At 39.7% G+C, this 27,253-nt stretch overlaps 1 protein-coding gene across 9 annotated transcripts; it reads right to left on the reverse strand.

The window, feature by feature from the left end:
- Positions 1 to 411: 411 nt before the first annotated feature.
- RCOR3 (REST corepressor 3) lies at positions 412 to 26,996 on the reverse strand. Of its 9 annotated transcripts, none has more exons than XM_080586352.1 (12): positions 26,820 to 26,996; positions 26,388 to 26,444; positions 20,864 to 20,941; positions 19,348 to 19,400; positions 17,440 to 17,601; positions 16,956 to 17,080; positions 15,303 to 15,399; positions 12,388 to 12,606; positions 10,698 to 10,775; positions 10,563 to 10,597; positions 9,868 to 9,925; positions 412 to 3,863 (listed from the first exon to the last, which is right to left on the reverse strand). In XM_080586352.1, exons 1-12 carry the CDS (start codon positions 26,914 to 26,916, stop codon positions 3,519 to 3,521), a joined length of 1,404 nt encoding a protein of 467 aa, XP_080442478.1. In that variant the 5' UTR covers positions 26,917 to 26,996; the 3' UTR covers positions 412 to 3,518. The 9 variants fall into 9 exon arrangements, with proteins under 9 accessions (XP_080442478.1, XP_080442475.1, XP_080442476.1 ...); XM_080586349.1 differs by lacking the exon at positions 10,563 to 10,597 and adding an exon at positions 4,294 to 4,535 and having other exon boundaries at positions 586 to 3,863; positions 26,820 to 26,991; XM_080586350.1 differs by lacking the exon at positions 10,563 to 10,597 and adding an exon at positions 4,294 to 4,535 and having other exon boundaries at positions 586 to 3,863; positions 15,321 to 15,399; positions 26,820 to 26,990.
- Positions 26,997 to 27,253: the final 257 nt, after the last annotated feature.

Genomic DNA, 27,253 nt, shown 5'->3' on the forward strand with positions numbered 1-27,253 from the left:
AGTGCAAAATGGTGCACTCTAACAGCTGATAGCTTCTCTATGGTTTCCTTTCCATTTTGAAATGCAAATCTACGCAAACACTTTCAAGAAGTTTCTCTTTGCCCTGGCTTTGCTTTCATCTCTGACAACTACATTTCTGCCTAGCGCCAGTTCTCACTTCAGCCTATTCTCTTCCTTTGCTAGCAAGAGGCTCAACACTGGTCTAGTAACCTTCATCCTAAACTCATACTTCAACTTCGTAATTCTTGTCAATTCATACTCAAGCTCTGTGGACTGTGGTTTCCAGAATAAGAGGTGTATGACTTAAGAAAAAACAACAAAGATGAAAACCAAAACCTAATGACACAGGTCATTATAATTCCTTTTGCTCGTGATCGACTGTAAAACAAATTAAACTGCTTTACTATGATGTGCAATGTTTAGTGATTGTTTTTATTAATGCAGAAACACCTGCTTAACTTCATACCCATTCTGATTTAAAGTGCAACAATTAAATCTGATATTTTTGTACATCCATATTTTGCAAGTGTTTTTCCTAAGAAGACATGTAGTTCAAATTATGCCTCGCATTTGTAAAACCTATCATTTTTAGTACCGTTTTGCTTTATTAACTAAAATAAACTGTACAAAAAGCTGTAGAGTTACATTAGCATTGAACAATGTAGGATACACGTTCTCTGCCAAACTTTAGTGTGCAAACATTTTACATTTTTTAAAGTGACAAAATTAAGCCAACCTTGAAGTCAGAGTTCATTACTACATTACAAAAACAGGAGACTAGATATGGCAAAAGAAATTCCCCACCGAAATCAACACCATTGTATAATTTTATTTCTAATTCTTAAAAAAATATAAATGAATTTAGAAGAGAATCACAGTATAAGGGCCCTAACATATTAGACCATTACAAGGTACATAAAAATAGAAGACACAGATTTCTTTGAAACTTTAATCCTTTGATTAAGCAGCAAGCATATCACTCTCCAGGCAAACACTGCTTAAAACAAACCCTACCCCCAAAAACAGGACGTGCAAACTGTATGCACATACTCTGCAAAGCACACAATAAAGACATTTTGCTATGTACATACTTATTTAGTACTACAAATGCTAGGAGATCCCTACTGTGTGCTACAGTGTTTGTAAATTAAAAAATACTACCTATCTCTGACCCTCCCTCCCCCATTCAAATACAGCACCTTCGCCCAGTTATAGAATATTTAAACAAGATTAAACTGAATTACAATGTACTGAACAGTTTTATAGCAGTTGGCGGTGGCCAACTCTACTGCAACACCCAACATTCTGCATACTGAAGTCTATCGACAAGAGACAAGACAAAAATTAGCAAAGGTACAATACGCACACCTGGGAGACTCAATGCTAAAAGAAAAAAAAAAAAAGAAAAGAAAACAAAAGAGAGCAAGAAATACTGATGATTTATCCTTTCACTATTAAAAATTAAACTGAGATACTTAGGCTATCAAAAAGGTTTTCGTATCAGTTTGGAATTCTGGACAGCAGCCAGATCAGACCTGTGTGTAGCTGTTGAGGGGACACTCAGGACTTCCAGAACAAAAGTTAAAGTGATCACAAATTCCTTGGTGCTTGTTCTATGATGCTGCTTCTCTTAGAAGAGAGGTCAACTGATGCTCTCATAGTGGCTAAGAACCTACTTTGATGCAGAAGAACATTCCTAAGAAGGACCTTTTTTGTATGAGACCTCAGCACACTAGTGATAGCTGTTCAGAAAGAAAAATCAAGTTTGATCTGGAAATATATTTGAGTGAAGAACTAAACTATGCAGGTCAGCACCTTAATTTCAATTCATGTCACAAATATCAAACTCTAATACAAGATTTAAAAAGGAAACATGATCTGAGGCTGTAAGAACTTCCCTTTGCACAAATGAAAAACCTTAGACAACTGCTGAACTGAACGTTAGACCGTTCAATTTATCTGTGAAAAAGCCTAGGGAGAGCACATTCCATTTTCTAATATAGTCTCATCTTAGTCAAGGGCAAATCTAGTTAATAACAGAATGGATTTAAAAGGACTTGCAAACACCACTTCAGTTATAAACAAAAATAATTTTATAGAACAGTATGGCAGTCAACACAAATGTTTCTACACAGTCAAGAATGCAATGTTTTTCAATAGCTTGATTCAGATCACAGTTTCAAACACTGCTACTCAAATTGAAGCCTGATTTCCTTGGAAGGTAGAAGCATCTATTATAAAAAATACAAAAAAAAAATCACTGCTGGGTATGAATCAAGGTTTTCAGACAACAAGAAAAAGTTAGCAAATGCACAGGAAAATAATAACCTTTTAATCTCCTAAAATTTGGAAGCTGTAATTAATAACCAAATGCAGGTTTTAGGTAGTGAACAAAACAAAAGAAAAAAGCCACGATAGCCTCAACCCAGCTATTCAACTCTGCCGGCAACAGCAGAAATCAGAGATACTCCTTCAACACTCAGACTGGGCCGGCAGCAGATAGCCCTATTGCCACAGTATGCTACCACCATCAGCCTCTGTACTTTCACAATGAATTTTTAGACAAGAGATCAATGAGCTAATGCATATGAACTGCTAACAGCCATTCTCAGAGGAATGAAATTCTACTGTACTTAAGTTAGAAGAATCCGTGGAATAACAAATTAAATGAATAGCTCTTGCTAAACAGTTCCTCTCCTGTAATCGCCCTGGGTGATGGATGTTGCTGCCTTTCTCTCTACCCCAGCCTACGAGTGATACTGCAGTAGGACACTGGACTCCTGTTTTCAGATAACTTCTATGATTAGAACACACATGAGATTTATTATGTTTGGTACAATAGCTCATTGAGTTTTTAGAACACTCTTTTAGAGGACTATTTAATAAGACCGTACCTTTTTTTTTTTTTTTAAACAAGAAAAAAAGTGTTCCGGGAAAAACATGGAGAAGAAACACCCACATTTTACAATTGCATGAAATGCTACTACCGTTACCTAAACAGGGCCAAAAATTCTGAACCTAAGGCCATTAGTTTTTTTTTTGTCCACTAAAAAGTACAAAAAATAAAAAACAAAAATCACACACACAAAAATAACGCTACATTTAAGTCTCCTACAATATTACTTATTCCTAGGTTTGCCAGACTACTTTTCTGTAATTAGATGTTTGACTACAAAGAACTGTAATAAAATAAATAGAGTAAAAATCAGTTAAACCAAATCTTGGTGTGTTGAACATTTATTCATGTAAGAAGTTAGCTTCCTTCAACAGTTATTCACATAGAGGAGGGCTGTATTGTAGGCATTATTCTGCTGTACAAGTCTTCTACAAAAAATATTTTTATACAGGTGGTCGTTCACGTGGTTCCATTTCTGGTTATTATCTCGCTCCTCTGTAAAACTGGTCTGATACCTGTGAAGGCTTGCTGTTTTCTCCCCTTCATTATTTGGAAAAAAAAAAAAAAGTACATTGATACTGTTTTTCAGCTGTAGGAGTTAGCATAATTCTGCTTTATTTCTTCAGTGCAGAGTGGACTGTGATTCTGTCTGAATTCCAATAAGCGAGGGTGGTTGCTGGCCGCTAACTGTGGTTAACACCGGCCTTGGGTTTAGACGAGGAGGCATGGAATTAGCTGGGCGGATGAGCGGCGGGGGGGGCTGATTTAGAGTTGGCCTTGGCTGAATAAATCGCGCCTGTTGTTGAAGTGGCGGAGGCTGACGATGGAGCGCAGGAGCAGCAGGAAGCGCTGGTCGAAGTAACGGGGGTGGCTGATTTAAAGTTGCCATGGGAGCGGTAGGTGCTGGAGCAGATGCCTGTGCTGGAGGTGAAGGGCCTAAACACTGAGTGGTCGGAGTGCTTTGTGCCTGCACAAAGGACAAAGACAAGATTGCGTGAACAGCCGTCCCAGCCGGAACGCCATGCCGTTGGGTTGCCACTGTCCACTATACAGGAAACAGCATTTATCAAACAAAACCGAAAAACTGAGAAGTTACTGAAAAGAAATCGCCAACCAAAATATTATAGACAGCAGAACTAAAAATATTTATGAAGCAAGAGTCTTCTTTCTAGAACAAGAACTGTATTTTAACAATAAAACAGTAACGTGATCGTCACTATGCAAGGTGCAGTCCTGTTCCCAGCGGGTTAACGACATTGGCTGAGGTTCTATGCAAGCTTATCATCATTCTTTAGAATGTGGTTTGCTACTCCGCACCAGTTAACCTTACATTATATCACTAAATAAAATGCTGTTCCTCAACCCATGCTTACTTATATCTGGTACACAAAACACACCTCATCTTCTTCATCAGTGCTCTTTCCTGATGGCACATTAGAAGTATTTTTTGTGTCCTCCCCTAAAGCAGAAGCATCACCATTAGAAGCCAGGGTTCCTTGTTCCGCTTCCCATTCCTGCAATACCTCCTCTAAGTTAAACCGACGCCTGTAGTTTACAAAGAAGTTCTTCACTTGGCCAACAGTCTTGTTGCCAATTACATCTGCAATAGCTTGAAAATCTTTACCATATTTGCGGACACCTGGAAGGCAAAGTAAATAACATAGCTGTGAAGAATCAGTCAGACACAGCTACGTGTGATGTATTTATAGAGAGAACCTACGGGACCTGCAAACCAAGGACTCACTAATTAGGCGGACTTCTCAATTAGGAGAAGGCCTCAATTTCTATTAAAACAAAAAAAAATTTAATTGCATAGCTATCAACATATAAATGAAGAACTTTATTAAAAGGTCATTACCCACTCTTCTTAAAGATCCTGGCTTACTCACCAAGCCTCCCAACCTAAAACCACAGAGATCCGGCCTCTGACAAATGCAGTAAATCTTTCAGTGTGCTTGGACTGAAGGCAGAAGCCCAAGCTAAGTTCAAGATGGGAGAGGGAGGGTGACTGAACAAGTGCGTACAGCTGTAACAAGACATGGTGTCAGAAATGCCAAGGAACAAACATTGACAGCTTCGATAGGTTCCCTCCGTGCCAGCTGCCCACCACCTGTGCGAGAGCTGGCCAGCAGGAGCACTGAGGGCAGCAGCCACCGGACCACGCACAGGGGCACAGTTCTGGAAGCCACAATACACGGCTCATTCCTCCATTTGTAGAACGCTCTACGGGGGCTACCGAGGGTAACTGGCCAGCATTCACTGGACAAAGTCTTTTTAAAGCTTTCGTTCACCATTCAAGCTGGGTAAACAAACCTGGAGTTTTGGGACAACCACCTAGGGGAAAGTAAATAAATATAAGCTATTGGTGTCTGTTTCTAAGACAGCCCAGCACAAGCCTCCAGGATCAAATTCTCCAGTAAGAAGCAGCATGACAGAAGATCTTTGCATTGTTCTTTTCACTCATTTTCACATTAATATCGGTAGGTTACACACACTCCAAAAGAAAACACTGTTGAACCTTTCCAAAAATACCAATACGGGCTTTTTAAAGTTCTAAAATGGCATTTGCATATAACAACAACAACAAAAGGTCTACAGACTTTTGTAATTTTAAACCTAAAATTGGAATTATGATCTGAACTTTATTGGTTCTGTTTTATTTAGGATACATGTCTAGTTACTCCTCTCTCTTGCTTAAGAAGAAAATCCCGAAGCTCTCCAGCATCCTTGAACACAGCTGCACAAAGTCTATTTTTAATCATAAGTGGCCAGAGGTTTAGAGCCTAGAGAAATAAAACATTACATGGTTGTACTCTGTGGTACTGTAAGGCACACTCCAGGCTCAATAAACAGAAGACTCATTTTTCCTCTCAGCTATGCATGAGTGAATTACAATTTGACTCCTTATGTGAAGCTCCTGATAGCTGAACTCATTCAGAATATATTACAGTGTTTAGAGGACAGGCACCCTGTCTCATGCCTAATTTCACGTCTTGCTTCAGAAAGTGAAACGGAAGATTCAGAAGGTGAGAGTTGTTTCAAATCCGAAAGCTATGCTTCTTTTCAACTTAACTGTTAAGAGTATGATCTTCATCTTGTTCTGCTATTTTCTACTTGCTTCATTAATAGGCCTTTCTGATGTGGCATGTACACTCTCTAACATTTAAGAGAAAATTTCTGCTTTAGGAGAGTAACAATTACTGTAGCTGAAGCTGATGCTACAACTGTCAAGAGCCTGGCTACATTATTTAAGATCTTTTCTTGGGCATACAAAAGAATCTAACCTCTCTGACTGCCAGAACCTTGGAAAGAAAACAAAAGGAGCTAGCAGAGCCTTGTGGGAGAGAACATATCTAGGCAAGGCAAATACAGGGATTTGGCTTTTCATTCTCAGGTGTTCAAAGTACTAGCTAAACCCCTTAACAGCTGCACATGCCCACAGAGCACTCCCGCCAATGTTTTAATATTGATTGCCCTGCCATTCTGACCCTTACTAATTTATGATGGCCGTTAAATGTCTACAGCAACATATCTAACATCCTGTAGAATTCCTTAAGGGAACAAAGTGCCCAGCAGAACAAAGCACATTTTTGTTTGAAAACTACTTCAGACTTTTAGTGATTTCAGGATTTTCTGTTATTATGCTCTCCGTATTTCTTCCTTCCCCTTAACCTGCAAAACAGCTGAACCTGTTAGCTAACTTGAACTGAAGCTGGCAGATGCAAGGTCTTAAAGCCTACTTCCAAGCAGACAGTTGGAAAACAGTGCATCGCGCCTTCACTGAGAGCCCAACGACGAGAAACATCTAAAGAAAAACAAGTTTCATCAGTTTAGCTACACACAGCACTTATCATTTTGGACTGTTTTCAGAGTGTTATTTAGTACTGCTATAGCATCACCACAATGGCGTATACACAACGATATAGTAAAGCATTTTTAAGCTGCATCAGAAACAGAGGGAGTTCAATCCTTGTTTGTGAGAGTTTTACATGTGTTGGCACACCTGTAAGAGTTCATGCCAACTCATCATCCCCTTCAAATTGGCGGGCTTTACATACACATCCTTCTACAAATTCTGTGCTAAACATCACCCAAATTATTTCCAAAGTGTTTAATATGTTATTAAATAATTTTATTAGGCTGCTGCAAGTGCAATTCAAAATACAGCTGCACAGCCTCACTTCACAGGCACGAATGCCCTTTCCCTGGCTCAGATGGAAATAGTCCTGTTCATGGGAACCCTTCAAGCTCCTCTAAACTCTGCCCAGGTAAGAGCTGCACTTAACCTTGCTCAATATTACAGTATTTCATCTTAGATGTGCAACTAGGGGAAACTCGTAAGCCTGAGTTTTACACTGCCTATTGCTGTCTGATGTCGTGCAGCACAGCACACACTGACAGGCGCACAAAAACATCAGCCTGAGTCCAAAGCAATATAATACAGCACCACAACGAGGCAGAAACAGTTAACCACAACCTCCAGGTTATGACAGCTGCAGTTCCACTGGGGTGTGATTATAGCGCTCCTGGCAACTAGCTTATGTAGAGTTGTTTTTTCCAACTGTTTTCCACTGCAATGATACGAAAATCATGCCTGCTTTTTGATTCAAATTGTGTTGTTTAAAACATTTTTGCAAATACAATTTTCAAATGGCTGAAATCTTAGTTTGAAAAGATGACTGCGCTCACAGGTTTCTACAGACAAATAAACTTTGTAAGTTAAGAACACCTTATATGACGAACTGTCAAAGTTGAACAGTAACGTGATTAACTATACTGCACAAGATTGGCTCAGAGATCATAAGTCTGAGTTCACAACCCCACTGCAGGCAGCCATGCTACTTTTAAGATTACACACTCAGCAATATCTTAAGGTCTTTTTTGCATTACCTCTCTTCTTTAGTTACTGCCAATCTCTTGAGACAGACTACAAGAGTTATTTCACGTTTAGAAAAAACAGTACCAAAACTGTGTTACTGCAGGTTATTTTTCTGATTCCGTGGTAGGATTTAACATCTGAATTACAGTGAAAAAATCCCAGAAATGCCACCTACCTGATTAATGCTTATGATTTCTGTAAAATTATTAAAATCACATGCCAAAAAAAATCAGTATTTGATGAACTATATCTTTTTTAAGCATACAAACTCAATGTCCCCATGCTCAAGTCAACTGGCAAGTTCAAGCCTAACACACACTACAGTGGCTTTTAGTACAGCAGCCATGGCTACTTCTTTTAAAAGCAGAGTCAGAGCAAAAGATAGCATGGCTCTCTCATATATTAGGCTACTAATTCAAATAATTATTTTGAAACAAGGGATGGGATTTTAATACCTACAACACTCATGTCAGGAGGGAGAGTTTAACACCAGACAAAAGGTAAGGGTGGGATAAGAATATTTTGTCCCTCATGCTAAGGTGTTCTTCCATCCCCATTTTATACAGTGGCCAAGGAAGGGGACCAAAACGGAAACGATATACACAAGAAGCTCATGGAAGTTCAGTGAAAATAGTTTTCTTCCAGCAGGCATGCTTTCTCATCCCACCCATAAGTATTGAGGCTGACTACCTTTATAAGACATGAAACATTCCTTCAGGGAGAGGCCAGAAGGCTAGAACTCCTCTCCAGGCAATCGCCAATCCTCTTTCTCTTTTCTCCATGCTCCAGTTTTCTCTTTTCCGTTGTTGATTACATAGTGCCATAGCTCAATAAAAGCTCAGCGCATTCTTATCACTTCCCAAACTGTTCCTTGGTTAGAGCTCTGATAATTAAACTCTGAAAATGCACGATGATTTGAATCCTTTCATCCTAAGGCAGGCACAATGAACCTGGATTATCCCCAGTTCTACAGCAAGCATTCTACCTACTAGACAATCATATTAAAGGTAAGCACCTCCTTCTGTTGCATTCAGAAAATTAAAAAGTGAGCTAGTTACTAATACTGAGAAAAAGAACTTGGGACAGAAAACAGTTTGGAGATGCAAATCCCGGTCTCAGAGTCATGTAAATTGAAAGGCATGACTTCAGACACACCATTCTCTTCAGTATTTCTATTCACATTTCAAAATAAGCCTAACTTCGGGATCAGTCTTCTGGCAGATGACTACCAGGTACGGCATGCCTGACAACTTCAAACTCCTATCCTGATCTAACTGAAGGTTTGGTACTAAAATTCAGTCTGTCATTTTAAAGCATGTGAAGAATACAGGGATATACTGTAGATACGTGTAACTAAGCTGATCTGTACTATCTTAGAAAAGATGATCCACAGAAATCAGTCAACATATGACGACTTCAAAACAGTAACAGGCTCTCCAGAAATTTCCTTTGCATGTTCTTTGATTAGGCAGTGCACACAGAAGCAGGACAAGAGTCCATTTTCTTTCATAGAAATGAAATAACAGCAAATTAGCCGTATTAGTAGCCTGCTAGAAAATAATCTTTTTTTTTTCTCCAATAAGACAGTTAGTTCAGTATCCATTCAGACTCTTAAAGGCTGGCTAGATATCTGCTCTTTTATTCCCTCTTGAGCAGAGAAAGAAAAAAAATGTTATTTCCTGTAAAGCAATTTTATTTCTGCCTTTTTGCTACTTTAAGGATATGGAAAGATGTCTTAACAACTTTTTGCTTCAAATTTTATTACTTCAACCACTACCTCAGTCTTCCATTTCAGAGAAATTCATGTAAGGTTATTTAGAAAACTATTGGAGGGACTTTTCAGTACTAATACAGCTGTTAAACCCATCTTAGCTTTTCTATTTGAGATTTAATATAGGTAACTGAAAGACTAGTGTCATGTTGCTTGAATAAATATCCTAAATATTCTCACTAGTTTTGTTGTTTTCTCAGTGACTTCCTTATAAGACCAGATAAAAGTTCATCTTTCATTAGAAGGAAACATAAACATACGCCTGAAGACCTCTTAAAATTCTTCACATCAGATTTCAAGTTGCTACTACTATTAACATACCTTGTACTGCAAGAAGCTGCTCTTCTGTGGTCCAACGGGCATTGATTTTCTGATTAGACTATTAAAATTAGAAAAATGGCACAAAGATCATTAAAATGTTTCAACAGCTGTAAAATATCTGAGCATTAGAATGTGTTTTAGTCACACGACAGACTGTATTACATAAGTAAAAATCTCTTGATTGTAAGCCATAAAGTTTTGCTTTCATGAACAGGACATAGCATTTAAGGATTTGAGCTTAGATCTATAGCAACTTTTTCCTCTGCTTTATTACGGCTCTTCACCTACAACATAACTTAAGCACAAGCTAATGATCTTTATGCAGGCAGAATACGAATTTAACTGTAAAATTTATCTAAACTATTAAAACTTGGTGTCGGGAATGTTTTGCATTCGTGTTACGTTTCATTTGCAAGCCCTTAAAAGAAGCAAAAACAGAACCTCTGTGGTAATATATCACTCACTTCAAATGCCCAAATTTATATATACTGATGTTTTCACAAAGAACATAGAATTTACTGCTAGCAATCCACATAAACTACTTTTAATCAGAAAAACAATATATCAGGACTCAATTTCAGCTCCGTATTGTCATGAACGGATACAACATTTCAGTTTCTTCTGCTTCTTTATTCAGCCAGTTGCCATAAAAAAGCCTACTACTAATTTCTTGTAAAAAGACCAGACGGACTCACCAAAGCATGTTATTCAATGGATCCTGTTTAAGCTGCTGCTGAAATGCAAACATTATGCTGCAGCAAATCATATTTCTGTAGCTTCCCACTAATGTAAGTGCAAGGCCACAAGTTCTGATATTTATTCTGATTTACCTCAGGAGGTTTGAATTCTTCAATCCCGCCTTCCATTTTCTGTTTAAGTGCACTGTTTACTTGCTTAGCATTTTGAACCTTGGTCAAAAACAACAAAGTTAATCAGCTCCACAAAGAAAGTTGGTCACTTTACACATATATCTTCACTAGGATTGCCACAAGTGTACCTCCTAAGTTAGAAAGAGAAATATTATGGTTTAAGGCTTCACTACTTTTAACCATTAAAGAAAAAAATAATAAAAGATACAGCACAGTTCACTATGGAGAGAAAAATATTTAAGCCAGTCTTTCAAAAGAACAGTCTGAAGAAATATTAAAAGAAGGACATAAAATGCAAGTTTTGATAATGATACACATGTTCTTGAAGAAGAATGCAGAATATATGGTTCTTAGGTTTCTAAGTGAAATGTACTGTATACATAAATTTCTTCCTTCTCCAAAAAGCACTTTGAAAAAAAATGGAAAAGTATGAGATGTTTCCAGTTAGTTACTTCTGACAGACTGCTTTTTATTGATCTAAGACCATCATAACGTGGAAATTACTTAAAATATGTAAATAAAATACCTTAGTCTACGAAAAGAAGAGAACTTCTAAATTGTACATATACATATCTGTTAACCATTTAAACCTGACAGTGATGCACATAAGGTAACACAGTGAGAACATAGTTTTGCAAACTATGGTGCATAGTTATTATAAGAGTGCTTTAAGCATGGACACAAAAGCAGACAACGCAGTGGAGGATTCCAAAGGCTGTGTCCCTGAGATCACTGCAAGAAAAGAAGAGAAAGGCAACCTCAAGGATGTAACTCACCTACACTCAGGCTAAACAGTGAAACCCACCTATGCTATTTAGTCCCAAAGTCCTGCTGTGATAGAAAGAAGCATATTTCTCCTGCAAAAGAATACAAGCGAGCAAGAAACCCACGAAACCCTTTGTTCACTCCATGACTTTGCAACATGGCAGCTCTTAGCAGTCTATAAGGAGGCAGAAATTCCAGGAGATAAGCCTTCAATTTGTAGCCACATCCCTCCTAGAAAGCAAGCACGCACATACTGCTGTACCCTTAGAAATTTGAATAGATTCTGTGTTTCCACTTAAGTGCCACAAGTTAACTTCTTCATGCAAAGGAAGGCAAGCAATAGTCCTCTTAAATGTGAAGACTACAAAGCAGTTGTTCTAAATTTAGTAAGAAGTAGAAAGCTCACCAATTCAAACAGAGAAATTAACAAGGCCCATGATTTTTCCCCCTTATACTTTCACGTGATGTGGGGTAAGACGTCCAGGAAAACAGCTACAACTTTAAGCATAACAAATACAACTTCCACTGCTTCATTAGTCTTATTCTCACTTGTCACATAAATGCTTTTTAACAAAGTTAGGAAAAAAAATAAATGTGACTTCAGTTTTCTCCTGTCCCCAAATCAATAACACTGTTTTCATGCCATACTCCCCTCCTCCCCTTTTTAAGGGGGTCATCTTGTTTCACGTTATCCACAAAACATGTGAACAAAAAATAAAACCGAAGAACAGCTAGTATCCAGCTTTTCTGGTGATAACTGTGGAACAAATTTGGAAGGCTTGCATTAAAGAAGGTTCACAATTTTCACAAATAATCTTATAATCTACAAAATCATTACAAGAACAATTTGAGATGAAAACAAAACAAGACCAATAACCCATGGTACCTGTCGCTTTAATGAGATTAGTTCCATATCCAGCTGTCTAAGAATTGTGTTGGCTGCATTGGGACTACAGGAAACAGCTATCACATCTTCCTGGGTCAGGTACATGCCTTTTGGTGGACGGCATTTGGAACGCTGAGAATGGTGGCGATGCTGCAAGCTCTGATACTCTCTTCTACCCAGCCCTATTTTGCTGGTCTGAACAGGCTGCTCATTATTGCCCTTTAATTTACAAGAAATAAATCATTAAAGAATAACAGTAACTTGCATTCAATTTCTCTAAAGAATAACGTATTGCATAGCATTGTAATGTCATGTTTATGACCCAGAAAACCTAACCTAACATCCTCCTCTGCATGCAGTATCCAAACTAAGTCTCACAGATGCAGTAACATAGCATACTAGCCATTTGCATTTTCAATCTTTTTTTCCCCCTCTTGAACAGAGATGAAAACACAGTAAACTGTAAAGAAATCACAGTATCAATACTGTAAAAGAAGGCTGGAATCACAAACCTCTTACGTATGCAGAAAGTAAAGAATATATACACTGTATGTTTAAACCAAGTAATCAGGGGATTTATACATTTCATTCTGGTTAGCTACAGAGATATCAGGTGAAAGATGGGGAGAAGAATCAGTGAAAGTCAACCAGGACTGGCAAGAATGCATGATGGCATTTTTCCCTGCTGCAAGTACTCCAACTTGGAAAGCAATAGTGCTGTTTGTTTTGAGAGGGGATTTGAGATTTGGAAGAGAAAATGAATTTACCTTTGCAGTCTTTATAAAAATCCATGCAATTTAGCAAAGTTAAACCTTTGTTTTTCACTTCTTTTAAGTGGAAAGGGATGGCAAAGAGGAGATAAAGTCATTATAACTGCTCTTTTGATATATTTGGACGCCTAGGAGATCTTTGCTAAAAGTTTCAGCTTTGTCTTCAATAGGCATTGTTGCACAACAGCTAGTCTGCACCTGTGTGACTCTTGTAGAGCAACTGGGTAACCTACAGAGCAACCTACAGACCAGGAACAGAAAAGCAAAACTGACTGTCCCTGTAAGGATTTTTCAGTTCAGAGCAACACTGACTACCAAAACAAAGATGGGATTCAGGCTTTTTTTCCTACCTCGAACAGCTACCCACTGCTCCTTCCTGCTGACATCCATGCAGGATAAGAGCAGGTGGTCAACTGATCACAATGAAAAGAACACAAACTGCAACAACAGCCCTTATCATGTTCTGTAGCGTTAGTACAAATTAGCAAACAGTATTTTGCTGTCCTAAGCTTGACCTTCTGGCACATCCTCTTCGCAGCTAAAGTAACATCTTAATCCAGTCCTCAGACTTACAGAGGCTAACTTAAAAGCACTTAGGATATTTGCTCCACCTTCAAAGTTGATACAAAACCTTACACCTTAGACATCTAAAAATCCCAAGCTTAAGCATAATTCTGGCCCACTTATACCATTTGTTTTCTGGTTCAGCATTGCTCTTTCAGTGTGAAATTGCAGTTCTTGGCTGTTCAGTCTAGACTTAAAGAGAAAACATTCCTTCAAGTTTCTGTCCTGCCAGGCTAGAGTGTTTGGCTTGTTTTAGCTTTCTCTGGTAAGAGAAATTAAAATTGCCCTGTGCATTCAAGTAGCCCATTCAGTTTGTGTTTTACTTAGGAAGTGAAAGTATGCAAATCTCACCAGAAACATTAGATCACATAATTATCTAGTGTAGATGAAATAGCTGTTCAGAACTGCAAAACTCATTGTCCTGTTCCTAGAAGTCTATGAACATACTACTTTCATTCTGGAACATGTGTCGTGATTCAAACAATAAGTAAATTGAACAAAATAGCCATTATTGACAAGTGGCTTAGGCAGCAACTCAAAGCAACAGATGGTAAGAACATCGTTATAATGGCAGAGTAAAAAGGTTCATTATCAGAGCTTGTGCTATTTCAAGTTCTAAAAAACATATACAAGCATGTAAAAAAATAATAAAAATCTCAAACTCTTATACAGAAAGGGGTCTTTGTAATTGTCCTTTTTTCCTACCTAAGGCAGTTAGAGAGAAAAAATGGTACACTGAAGGTCATGGAAAACAGAATGGAATCTAATACTGACAGTCTCTTACTCAGCATCATTTTTGGTAGAACCACAAAGTTTTATTAATAATCCTAGACACTACTTTATGAAGATACTATTTCAAGATGGGATATTGAAATTCTGCACTGTCCTTTCATTCTCAAGGAGCACGAACACTCAAATTTTAGGAAAATCACACATACATAAAAGTTGAGAAAGAAAACAAATGTTTACATCTGTAACTGAGCTTTTCTAGTCTTGCTCATAAATAACATTTATGAAAATAAAAATAATAACCTGAACATACCCCACACACAGCACTTATTTCTAAAACTAGCAGCAAGTGCTCATTTAATGAGACAAAAATATTTTTCTGTACATCTACTGGTAAGAAGCATCTCAATAAAGCCACAGATCAGTTGAAATGCATAACCTCACTGTGGCTTTGAAAGAACAAAAAAAAGTTATTCTTAGAAAAAATGTCATTTACTTTTACAACGAAAACATTTAGTTTCCAATAATTCACAACCAATAAAACTGTAAACACGCAGTAACAAGACAGAAGCAGGGGGCATGTTGTTTTGCCAGGTAGCGATAGCATGTCTCTTGTAAAACTAAGATCATTCAGGAGATAGCAAAGGTTTGAGAAATACATTAAGCCCACAGATAGAAAACAAAAATATAAAGTTTAGTTTCAGTTGGAAGTCATAAAGATCTCAATAAACTAAAGACCCCATGATTTCATCAGGCTGCAAACAGGTAGATGTCAGATTGTTAAATCTCTCTACTGCAAGTTATGCTCTTCACAGTAACACAGTCACAGAAAACAAACAAACTGACATTCACCATTAAGTTATCTGTTACCTCCTTTTTGGCTTCTTTTTTGGGGTCATAATCGCTATCATTTCCATCCATTGGATGAGCTTCTTCTACATCATCATCACTGCAGACAGATAAGAAGCTGGTCACGTTATCAAATTTTTAACCCCAAACATGTACCTTGGTAAGACAGAATTATCTACTCTAAATATCTATTCTAAGTAGTCAAGCTTTATAGTTACACATTATATGACATCTCAGCAGTACTTGTAGTTTTCAAAATAGAGCTTCTACAAGCCTGTTTCTCTTACTAAATTCTGATAATTATTGCGATAAACAAGCAACCCCAAACTGTAGTTTCAAAACCACTTGTAAGATAGTTTAACTGGTACCACTGCCAAGAAATTTGGTGTCACCTTTCTTCAATTCAACCACTTGTGCCAGCGTGAACACTTAGATGGTCAACTATATCAAGGCTAGAAATAACCTTTCATTTGTTGGGTTAGTTTTAACAGAGCAGTTTTCCAATCACTGCACCAGATGTATGAATAAACCCTTGTTTAGGTCTGTGGGGAGCAGAAGAGGACAATGTAAGATGGGAAAATACAGGGCTATTTTTTCACCGGTTAAAAGTGCTGAAGAACTAAAAGCTTAGGAGGGGAAAGAGAAATGTGCAATCTGCTGTATTTATTCAAAGACAAAAGATTGAAAAGAGAACAGATTTTCCTAGTCCGTTCCAGTCATTTACACAATACCATTTGACTAACCTGAATGTAAAAAAAAAAAGTTCTAGTTATCACAAAACCTCAAAATGCTGTATTAGAAGCAAATTGATTGTCTTCCATGATTTTTCAGCTATACGGTCATAAAGTAAGCATATGAATTTTTAAATTTCAGGAGGTTTTTCTTTTCATTAGCATAATTAATTACACTCTTTTACTCTGGTTTGTCAGTGTTTCATCCATTAAAAGTCATGCCTTCTGATAAACATGATTATGGTACTTACACAATCAAATTATTAAACCACTTTAAAAAAGGTGAAGGATAATACACAAGTATACTTAGCGCAATGTAATTTTAATTTCATAATAACCAGGTAAAATGTCATTCCCCTTTACCCAAGACAATTTAACACTGTTTTGAGCTTTGATTCCCTTTGACTCACAATAGTTCTATGTCTCCTGAAAATAAGATTTATACAAAAATGTTTTAAAGTTTTGCTATAGAACAGTACTTAGGCATTCTGATCGCTACAGATCTTCACAGCAGTTGAGCTTTTAGTTATAGTTCCATCCTAGTTTAAAAAACAAAACCAACCACACACAAAAAAAGCCTTGCACCCCCACACACTACTCCCAATAAAATAATAAAAGATAGGGTTACATTTCCCTAATGAAGTGTTATTTCTAAACCACATTCCCAAACTTTGCGTTCTTTAAACCCATTTTTACAGTTATCAATTAAGTATTCAGGTGTGTTATAACAACTGATACTGACCAGAGTAATATAGTTCTTAAAGCACAGGTATCAAACCCCTTGCTAAAAGCAGAGACATCACCACAGATGCTCAAATCTAAAAGTACAGTTCATGCTTAAGCACAATGTCTGGAAATTACTAAAAAATCTTTACACAGAAAGACTTCAAGTCTCTAGTTAGCTACTTAAGAATACAAAACTTACCTGTCACCTTGATTATTTCTATTAGCTAGCTTTCGAGCCTGCCGATCCATCAAACTTGTCCTAGAGCGAGTTTTTTTCCAAGAATAGTAGTATTTTACAAGGCTCGCAATAGTCTTGTCTGGAAGCTAGAAGAATTCATTAACACATTAATACAATTTTTCATTAACATTCCACCGAAGTTTATAATTCTGTTCTGTTTACAACCACCTTTACCCAAATACCTTAAATGCATGGATGAGATTGAAACGAGGGATTCATTTCGTGTGCATTTTTAAAAAGTTGGGGGGGGAACAAGGAGGAACTTTATTATTAGAGAGGAAAAGCTATAGCTCCAGGAGACATGAAGAAATGAACTTAAATCTTACATTCTAAGTTGTGCCTGAAGCTTCTGTGCAGAATTCAAGATGAAATTTTAGCCCAATGGGAGCCCTTGTTCCAAATGCATCTGAACTGTTTAATGCTACTGATCAAAATTTTACTTTACCATTTGCTGGATCCTGTGAAAGCTTTTTCCATGGAAGCTAAATGCTTGTTCAAATAACACTTTATCTTCAACTGTCCATTCATCAGGGAAAGGAGTGAAGTTAGGGAGATCCGCAAGGGACTTCTCAATATTGTGTTTATGCCAGAACAACATGCCGAGAGCCTTTGAAAAGAAATAGTCCCTTTTTGGATTTAGTCAATTTTCTAAAATGTCAAGACAAGTTACATTAAAGAGGCAAGCATTTATTTTACATAAAATTCACTATCAGAACCCATTCTCAAAATGTATTTACAATTTATTGGCTATGTACTTATAGGTTACAAAATTCTCTTTGGAGATGGTGTGAAGAGTGGGCACATCTGTACTTTATTAAAACTATGACAGCTAGATAATTTAAGGTCGGCATGGCAGCAGTACTTCTGAAATAGCATAAACAAGGTTGACAGGCTCAAATCTGACCTGCTTTCTTCCTTCACAAGTATGTATCACCTACATAGTTCCATATAGGCCCTCAGGCCTTTATTACCAGCCCACTCAAAAAAAGAAAATAAAAATACTTTTCAGCAGCCAGAGGATCATCCAAAATGCAAGTCTGAAAGTTCAAAGTGAGAGTGGTCTTTCTACAACTCTCCAATCCACACATAACAGCACGACCGCTCCCATGTCACACGCACCTAATAAGGAATGGAAATTTAAATGTATATTTTTTTACATGCTTCATTTCTTCATATTCTTAAAGAATCTTAGACTAATTAGACTTACTGCCAGAGAATCAATGACAGACTTGGCATCAAGTCTGGCATGGGAATTGAGAAATGCAATCCACTCAGTTTCAACCATACAGTGCAGACATGATCGCCAGTTGCTCATCAGCTCTCCAGACCCCCTGATACACATCTTCTAATAACCTGGACATAACAAACCTCTTCTCATGTTAAAATGGCAACCAACAAGCATCTCTTGCAAAGAGAATTTCTATTCCACTGTGAACAGCCTACAAAATACTTTGTACTATAAGTTGCTTTGAAAATTAGTCCTTTTGTAGACTTATTCTGAGATCCCTCCATTCTCTCTCTCCTAACAGAAGCCAAGCCATAAATAAACATTGCCAAACTGTACTACTCTAGGCATCATAACACTGGCAGCATCTTCTTCAGCTAGCAATTGACGGACAACTAATACGTCTTTGCTACCATGAGGTTTCATCTTCCAAAAGTTGATCATACACCATGTTCCTATTTGTATATTAAGTTTTTTTTATTTGTTTTTTATAATATGTAGCCTCAGTTTTACATAAGTTAGTTAATGTACAAAGAAAACTGCAACAGAACTATGTGCAGACCAGCAAAGTTATAACCTATACTTTTTATGGGATGGTGACTAAAAGTTACTAAAAAACATAAAAATAATCTTATTTGTTACTCTCAAACACAGAATTTGATTCTGTTTTCCTGCCTCTAGGAGAAAAAAAAACTCTTAAAATTGTTTTGCTTTTTTTAAAATATGCACGAGACCTTACCACTTCTGTCCCTATCCCAATTAATGGTTTAAAATTGTACCATATTTGCATTCTAATATTAAACACTGATTTTGTAAGCTACTTCCCTAAGAAACTCTTTAGCTAAATATACACACACAATTGCATGACATGCCCAGTGTATCAAGAAACATACCAAACCTTTCAAAAGTGCACATTACAAGCTGAGCATGTCATGAAAACAAAGAGCTCAATCTTTTGCAGAGAATCCAGAGCACAACTGTATGCAGATCCATTTAACTGCAGTGTTTGCTGCCGTGCCTGAAGAGAAACAGCGTTAATTAATGGTAACCAAGGGGAAAAAAAGAGTCGTGTTATACATTTATATTAAAAAATCCTTTAAATTAGCACTCTCGTTTCATGGCACTTACCTGTTCCACATTGTATCCATGTTTTTCCTTTGCTATTGCTATATATTCATCCACTGTAACAAAGCAATGTCAAAGTTATTCTTTAGTACTTAGAGTTCTGCTATAAGGTCACACAGAATTAGCCATCTAAAAAGGGAAGACAGTCTTCCCATGCCTTAATACACTACATAGGCCCTGGACTCCCTAAACAATAAATGTATTTGTAGCTTTATTCAAAGTAAAGAAGCTCGCTGTCTTTAATACATTTAATTTTGTATTAAAGTTTATACACTAGCTAATCAGAGACTAGCTGTTTAGAGAAAGACTGTCTTCTTGGAATCCGCTCCTCTCCTAAGAGCACAGACACAATGGGGGTGCCCAGACAAACGTTAAAAAATAGTGTAAATAGATTCTAGATCAATAACTATGCGTATCCTTGATGCTAATATAATTTTCACTGACCATCATTAATTTTAAACACCACATGAAGTCAGTTTTCAATAGAGAACACAAAAATCCAATGAAGTCATTAACTTCACCAATATTTTTTAAAATCATATTTTTGTATATTAGACCCAGCTTTGAGCTGAACATTTTCCATGACTGAGCAATTAAGTCTGATGGAAGTCCTGCTAGTTTTGATCTTCAACAGGTACTCTATTTCTAAAGAAACAAACTCATCCCATTCACCCATTGCAGTTCACAATTAAGTGGCAACTAAATTAAGTTAAAAGGAAGCATAATTGAGAAAAGGAAATAATTATATCCTCATTACTCAAATGAAACAGAGATGTCCTTGCCATAAACTGCTGCAGCAAAGAGTTAATCACACTCTAAATGAATGAAGAAAATGCTCAGTAATCAGACCTGTATTTTATTTCTAACTGTTCTTCAGTAGAATAAGGTACGTTCCCTCAAAGGCGAAGAGGGGCACAAACCTCTAACTACTGGTAATATGTAGAAACTGCCTTGAGGACCAGATTCTCATGACTGCATCCTCAAAGTTTATTACCCTATTCTACATATGGGGAATCCTATCATAGGAGGCAGGTTTAAACTGGATTAAGCAGATAATTGATTACATTTAGTCAGATAATTCTACTATTTCACATCACTTTTGCGGGGAGAAAATGCTCAGTTTTTTCCTGATGAGAAAGAAAAAATAATATTCCCTTGAACAGGGCCTTAACACATCTTTCCTGAACATATCCATTGCAATTACTTCTCTAAGAAATTTAGTGACAAGTGCCTCATGTTTAGGTGTTTTATTTCTTTCTTAATAATCAAAAGGTTTCAGACACTGGTCTGAAACATGTAACACAGGCACCGTGATTTGAAACAAAGACTTGACTACAAAGTAAGAGAAGGGGATCTTTCTTTTCCCTATGGTTCTCTAAATAAAAACAACGTTTCTCTTTTACTTCACTTTACTAATTTGGAATTTCACTATGTGTAAAGCAAAGAGCAAACAAGCATACAAGAAACAATTACTTAGTTTAATTTCAACATTCAGATTCCTAAGTAGGGCAGGACTTACACTTGGCATCTGGAATACTATGATATGGAGACCATACGAGCATCCCTCCATTATCTTTATCAGTATATTTTGTGGCACCTGTAAGAAAACAAGCATGTCTCAGTATTTATAAATATGATCCTGAGAACAACTATTCATGCAACACTAAGTAAAAGTCAACCATACTAAGAAGTCCGGCCCAACTAAAGTGAGGGGAAAAAAACACTAATTCCACATTAATTCTTTAAGACATTGAATAGCTGACTTTGAACGCTGCTCTAAGAAGGTTCATTCAGGACTGTCTAGATAAGATCCTACTTACCACAATTTGAGCATTACAGCCTGTTACTAAAGTTGGCATAGATGCCAAGTTTAAAGGTGCTTGTTTTGGAACACTTCTTAGGGATTCTCATTGTCTACCAGCACCCTAACGTTTATCACTCTCATAGGAGTAATGGAATCTACTACGTTAGGCTTTCTTAAAACAATAAAGTTATGAGATAGGGGTAGAACACAGTAACCAATCTCTGATCTTTTCAATAAGGACAAAGCTATGCCAATGATTCCAGAAACAATTCTGTTTATCATTGATCTCTACAGACAGTTTTGATTTCCATAGCCATGCAATTTTGATATTCACAGCCAACCAAATTGCTGTAGAAAGTATTCAGATTGAAGAGCCTTCGTTTGTTTGTTTCTGCTTCTCCTCCACCTGAATGCAGCAAGGGAAGCAGCCTAAGCCACCTAACCTACCAGGAGGACAAAGCAAGTTTTGCAATACCAATGCAACTTTGTAAAAAGCACTAAATCACAGTCTCTTTGATTTTAAAAACAGATATTTAAAGAAATTACCCAATATTGGAAAAGCGTCAACTAATAGTTATCTTCCATGAATATTCTACAAATGTATGGCAGTACAGAAAAGCTCTTACGGTCTGTTTGGTTACAACAGTTTCTCTTGCTAAGACACTGCTCAACAACTGGAGCATTTACACTAGTGTCAGTATAAACTCCTTGAGGAAGCACCTCAGAAGAATCTAGCTTGCATCTTTCCTGGAGGTGGACAGACTTATGTCCCCAGTGAAACAATTACTTTTTCACTCCATTTTAAGCTTTCACCCTTTATATTTAGGTTCTACATCTTGTTGAGGGAAATAAAAGAACAACAACAACAAAAAAAACAGTGCTTTGGAAAAGATAACTACTTAGTGCTTTCTAATCTTGTACTGTGTTTTGTTGTTCTTCCCTCTTTAGCTTGGCAGCATTTTGTATTTGCTATCATCTTTGCAGTCTTCAGATCCATTCCGATTGTGAACTTGAAAACGAGTTAATCAGAAATGCTAAAAGAACTCGTGTGTTGCCTAAAATCTGTATGACAAGGAACTGCAGCAAGTTTAAGAACATGCACAGAAGCCATAAAACAACACTTTCAAAGCGTAAGCTATACACCACAAACAAACAAACAAACAAGCAGCAACCTTTCCAAGTTTAGTATAAGAGCAAATTCCTTAATATAACACTCCACTTCAGATAAGGAAAGTATGCAATTGTTAATCGTTAGGAAAGCAGTATTTTCATGGAGAGTGATGCAAACCTGTTACAGTCACATCACTTCTCTCATCCAGTCAGTTTTTATCAGAAGGAAATGACAGTTACTCTGTACCCCACTCTTTCAGTAAGAGATGAGTAGAGAACAGGATGACCACAAGAGAAAACACGAGTTTACCAGTTTCCATTTATGTACATAAAATGACTAATGTAAGCATACCCTCAGTTTTTCCTTGGAAAAAAAAAAAATCCAGACAGACACCTGCAGACTAGTTTATATCATGGATATAACCAGCTATTGGGTATTCAAGTACTAAGGTAAAAAACTTAATTTGTCATCTCATTTGCACCCGTGGGAGATCACGCGTGCGGTGCCACGCTCAGGGTGCCAGCCGCCAGCAGCGCACCCTTGGGAAGCAGCGCTGTGCTCCGGCAGCAGTCAGACGTCTGCACCGCTCAGGTGCCACCTCCACACTGCTGAAAGGAAAGCAAGGTGACACAGGCAGCATGGGATGCGCACAGGGAGGTTGGTACTTGTAGGGAGGCATCCTGTCCTCAACCCAGGGTATCCATGGCTGCAGCACAGGGATTCCCTGTGCCATAAGCAAGCCCGGGATGTGTCTCATGAGAAATGCTTCTCGTCCTTTGCGCCCCAGGTATTCAAGCGAGCAGCACCACCCCACCCCTAAAAAGGCTGCATTGCTTCCCAAAGGTGACGCGATCCTTCTCCGCGAGACTTACTGGGGACAGAGGTTGGAAACACCGGGCAACACAGGAACCCACATAGGCTACAGGAGCAGAGCTGCATGCCGCTAAGGACGATAAGAGCCCACGAGCTACACCTCTGACACAGCCTTCCCTCCCCACCCACATCCAAGCCACTTCAGAAAAGGTTTCTGCACGCGGCTGCTGCGCCCCTGCCATCACCCCGTTGGGAACGGGGCTAGCTGGAGGTGACCCACGGGCACGCCAGCTGCTTCCACCACTGCGGCAACACCTTGGCACGTGCTTGATCTCAGTTTAGCATTAATAGAAGTTAGGTATGCTTGGAAAACGCTGTTCTGTACGCAATTACAAGTACTGAGAATAAAGTAAGTACCTAGAAGCATATACAACTTAACGAGGGCATTGGGGGGGCTTGGAAATTTCAAAATACGCTGTTTCCCAGCATATAAAGTCCCATCTCCTTCTTAAGAAGCTTTTGAGGCTTTTTGAGGAACAAAACCACAGAAACTAGCAGGAGAAAGAACTAAGCTTTGAAATTAAAGGATTGGACATCTTAAAAAAAATAAATCAGGGACAGATGGCAGGGAACAAACAGAAAATTGTATATTCTTCACCACGCCATTTAATAATTTCAATTTAACTAAGTCTGTTTTCATACAGAGGTTAGAAGGAGAAAATTTGTAAGGGTGTACAAAGAAATGGAATCCATAAATGACCTTAAATGCTACAACATGCTCCTCTTAATACCCTCCCTCCCCGCAAGAGCAGGGTAAATGGGAAATAAGTATTTCTGTCTTAAGCGAGCAGAACTCATCCTAAAGCCTTTGGGAACTCCTGACCTGGCAGTTAGGACTGCAGCCATTCTTTATTCTGAGTAAAACAAAACTTCTTTAGCAACATCTCATGCGGATCGCACAAAGCATGGTGCATCCCCAGTGATGGCCCGCAGTACAAGGACACCAGCTCCCTAACATCCTGCTACAGCAGGAGGTGAGGCAGAAAGTAGAGGCAGAAACAATTTCACCTCAAGAATATAAAAAACTATAGCAGGAGGAAACAAAACCCGGAGTGCAGGAGATGGTTTATTAACTCAGTAAATTAGGTATGGAGATCTAGGGGTTTTATTTTATTAAAACCATTTTTCACAGCAAACAAATTTATCTCAGTGTTTTTAATTGTCATTACACCTAATAGCAATTTGTTACAGCTCTGTCTGAAGGCTTGCCTGTAAAATGGGGGTGGTGTGTAGAAAGTGGAAAGAGTGAGTATGTTTAAGCTAACTTCTTCTAGTTGCTGCTTTCAATTGCTTGTCCTCCCCAAGAGGCTGACAAACAGTTGATTAACTTTTTCTTAAACTATTTCTTATTTCACACATGAACTCGGGTTAAAACAAATTTACTACTGTCAACCTTAATCATGAATGTCTTGTTCCTCAACATATTGTTGCAAAGCCTTGCTCACAAATATTGATAAATGCTGGCTAAGCGAGGCCAAAGACTTGTTATTTGTTCTACTCAGTATTCTGTACGTGTACCAGAAGCAGGCTTTGTACCTTAGACTGTATATCTAGTTTCATCTGACACTGACTCCTGCCTTCCACCTATTTGTTTTAAGGGGGCTAAGAAGCATTCAAAATACTGTAAATAAATATATACTCTAACATACCTGGTAAACAGTCAGAAAAAAGGGCCTTAAAACAATTCCAAGAAGAAAAAACATTAAAGTTAGTAAATTAGAGATAGTGCCTGCATCCATATATGCAAACCTGGACGCCTGATGGAATGCCCATTCCATCATTTGTGCCATGAAAAAATATCTACGTGCCTACGTGAGAAGACAACAAGAGTGCTGCTTTTTGCCCAGTATCTCTCACAGATGCTGCCTCAAGAGTCATCAGAAAGAAAACATGAAAGCATGAGATCTTGCTGAGATCTCCTCAGATAACCAATCTCATAACTAGGTACGTATTGTATTTTTACACTTTATGAAGTTTTTTAGCTTTTTATTTTTAATGTAAAAGATTTAGCTGTTCCAAGAAAGTTAGTCTTGTCACCCCAATAATCAAAATTTGTGCACTAGGAACAATATTATACATTATATATCTTCTACAAGACTTAAAGAAAAGTTTCCATCATTAAGGAGCTGCTCTGATAAACTAAAGAGTATATATTGATCCCAGTTGCTGGGGAAGGGAGCATCAATTGAATGCTAGCCCCCCAAACAACACGTTCAAGCCCCAAGATGCCTGGTTATAAAAGAGGATAAAATTAGTCCTGTAGTTATCAGTGCAACGATACTGATGTATATGTAAGTTAACAAAATTGAAACTACAGAATCTCAGTTATCCTACAAGGGGTGAAAAGCTCTTTTAATCAGAGGAAAAACAAACGCTCTGCATTTTTCTAAGTGGCCTGTAGGAAAAACAAGCCCAGGCTGCACATTAGAAATGATCATTTTTATTTATTTTTATTTAGGCAGTGTGAAAAGAGAAGGTGTAAGCGGTTAGTCTCATCAACAAAGAGACCTGGACTACGCTCTCCTTTCCGGGGGGGAAGGCATTCCCTTATGCCAAGAACCCGCATCCATTTAATCCCACCCTCCCCCTTTCTTTCCCCTGGCCTTTCTTTGGCCTGTGGGGACTTGTGCCCATCAACAGGGGCTCCGAGCTTTAGGAGGCACTGTGTGAGCAGCTCTGGCCCAATCCTCTTCCGGTGGGAAATCATCTGACACCAATGGAGCCTGTTTGGAGAACAGGAAAGTAGATAGGCTTCATCCGACCGCTACAGCGAGAACCGATGAACCCTCCTCGAAACCTCACCGCCCGGTGCGGCAACGCCAAGCTGCCGAAAAACCGGGCACCGGGCGGGGCGGGAGCGCCCGGGGGCAGGGGCTGGGGGGCCGAGGAGGATGAGGAGGGCGAGGAAGGCGGGCGGGGGGCGGCCGGGGCTGCAGCACCGTGCGGGGCGAGGTGCCGGAGGTGCCGGCCGAGCGCATCCTCGCCGGGCGGCTCCGGGGATCGCCGCCTCCTCGATCCGGGGAGCGGCTGGGGGGAATAATAGCGGTTAATGAAAGGAGATAACCTCGGTAAAAGCGCCTAACCTTGCGCTGCCTCGGCGGGGGAGCGCGGCAGGGCTGCTGATGAAGTGTATGTGGTGCTCCCCCCCCCCCCAGCACAAAGCCTCGGAGGACACCCCCCCCCCCCCCACACACACACTCTGGTGAAATAAAAATAATAAAGAGGTAAAAATTAAAAAATAAAAAAGCCATTTACCGGGCTCGAAGTCGGGGATGCGCGCCTGGTATTCCGCTCCGACCCTCATGCCTACATCTGCAACACAAGGGGGGGGGGGGGGGGGCGGCGGTTAACGGCCGCGCCGTCCCAGCCCAGCGCCGTGTGGCGGCTGGGGGGGGGGGGGGGGGGGGGGGAGCCGCCCGGGAGCCCCCCCGCCGCCGCTCAGCGCCGAGCCCCCGCCCCCGGCCCCCCCCCCCCCCCCCCAAGCCCCCCCGAAGCCCCGGCGACCGCCGGGGAAAGGGGCGGGGGGTCGGGGGAGGTGGCTCGGCAGAACAATGGGGCCGGCGGCGGGCGGGGGGCGGTCGCGGTGCCCCCCCCCCGCTCCTCACACACACGCACACACACACCTCAGGCGCCACACGGGGGCGGGGAGGGGGGGGGGGGCGGCACGGGGAAGCCCCGGGCTCGCACCGTGCGCGTCGCCGCCGCTCTCCGGCTCCGAGGGGCGCCCGGCGGAGGAGGGGGCGGCCCGGTTCTTGCCCCACGGGGGCTCCGGGCCCTTCTCCATCGCCACACGGGCCGGGGGGGGGGGGGGATGTGTGTGGAAAAAAGCGGCGGCAGCACTTGGGGGGGGTGGGGGGGTGTTAACACGGAGCCGCCATGTTGCCCCCTCCTCCTCCCTCACACCCCCCTCACTCCCTCTCCCCCCCCGGGAATCCCTCCGCGCCGGCCCGGCCGGATCTAGCCGTGAGGGCGGGGCTGCCGGCGGAGCCCCCGGCGGCGGAAGGATTCGAGTCGAAGCACAGCGGCCGAGGGGCTCCCCCGTAGGGAGGGGGAGCGGGGGGGCGGGGACTACTTTTTGTCGCCGCCGCGGGAACGGGGGGGGCTGCCGCGGGTGTGGGGGG

Source organism: Anser brachyrhynchus (genome assembly GCF_964034855.1).
Source record: "Anser brachyrhynchus genome assembly, chromosome: 3".
NCBI classification, from domain to species: domain Eukaryota; kingdom Metazoa; phylum Chordata; class Aves; order Anseriformes; family Anatidae; genus Anser; species Anser brachyrhynchus.

Bases quoted from the DNA above. Each gene is read 5' to 3' on its own strand.
- RCOR3 (XM_080586349.1), bottom strand. From the start codon at position 26,916: ATGGAGAAGGGCCCGGAGCCCCCGTGGGGCAAGAACCGGGCCGCCCCC. The intron at 12,607-15,302 runs GTGAATGTCAGT...TGTAAATTAAAG, and splicing joins AGGTAACAGATAACTTAATG to GGCAATAATGAGCAGCCTGT. The intron at 3,864-4,293 runs GTGTGTTTTGTG...TCCTTTGTGCAG, and splicing joins GCACTGATGAAGAAGATGAG to GCACAAAGCACTCCGACCAC.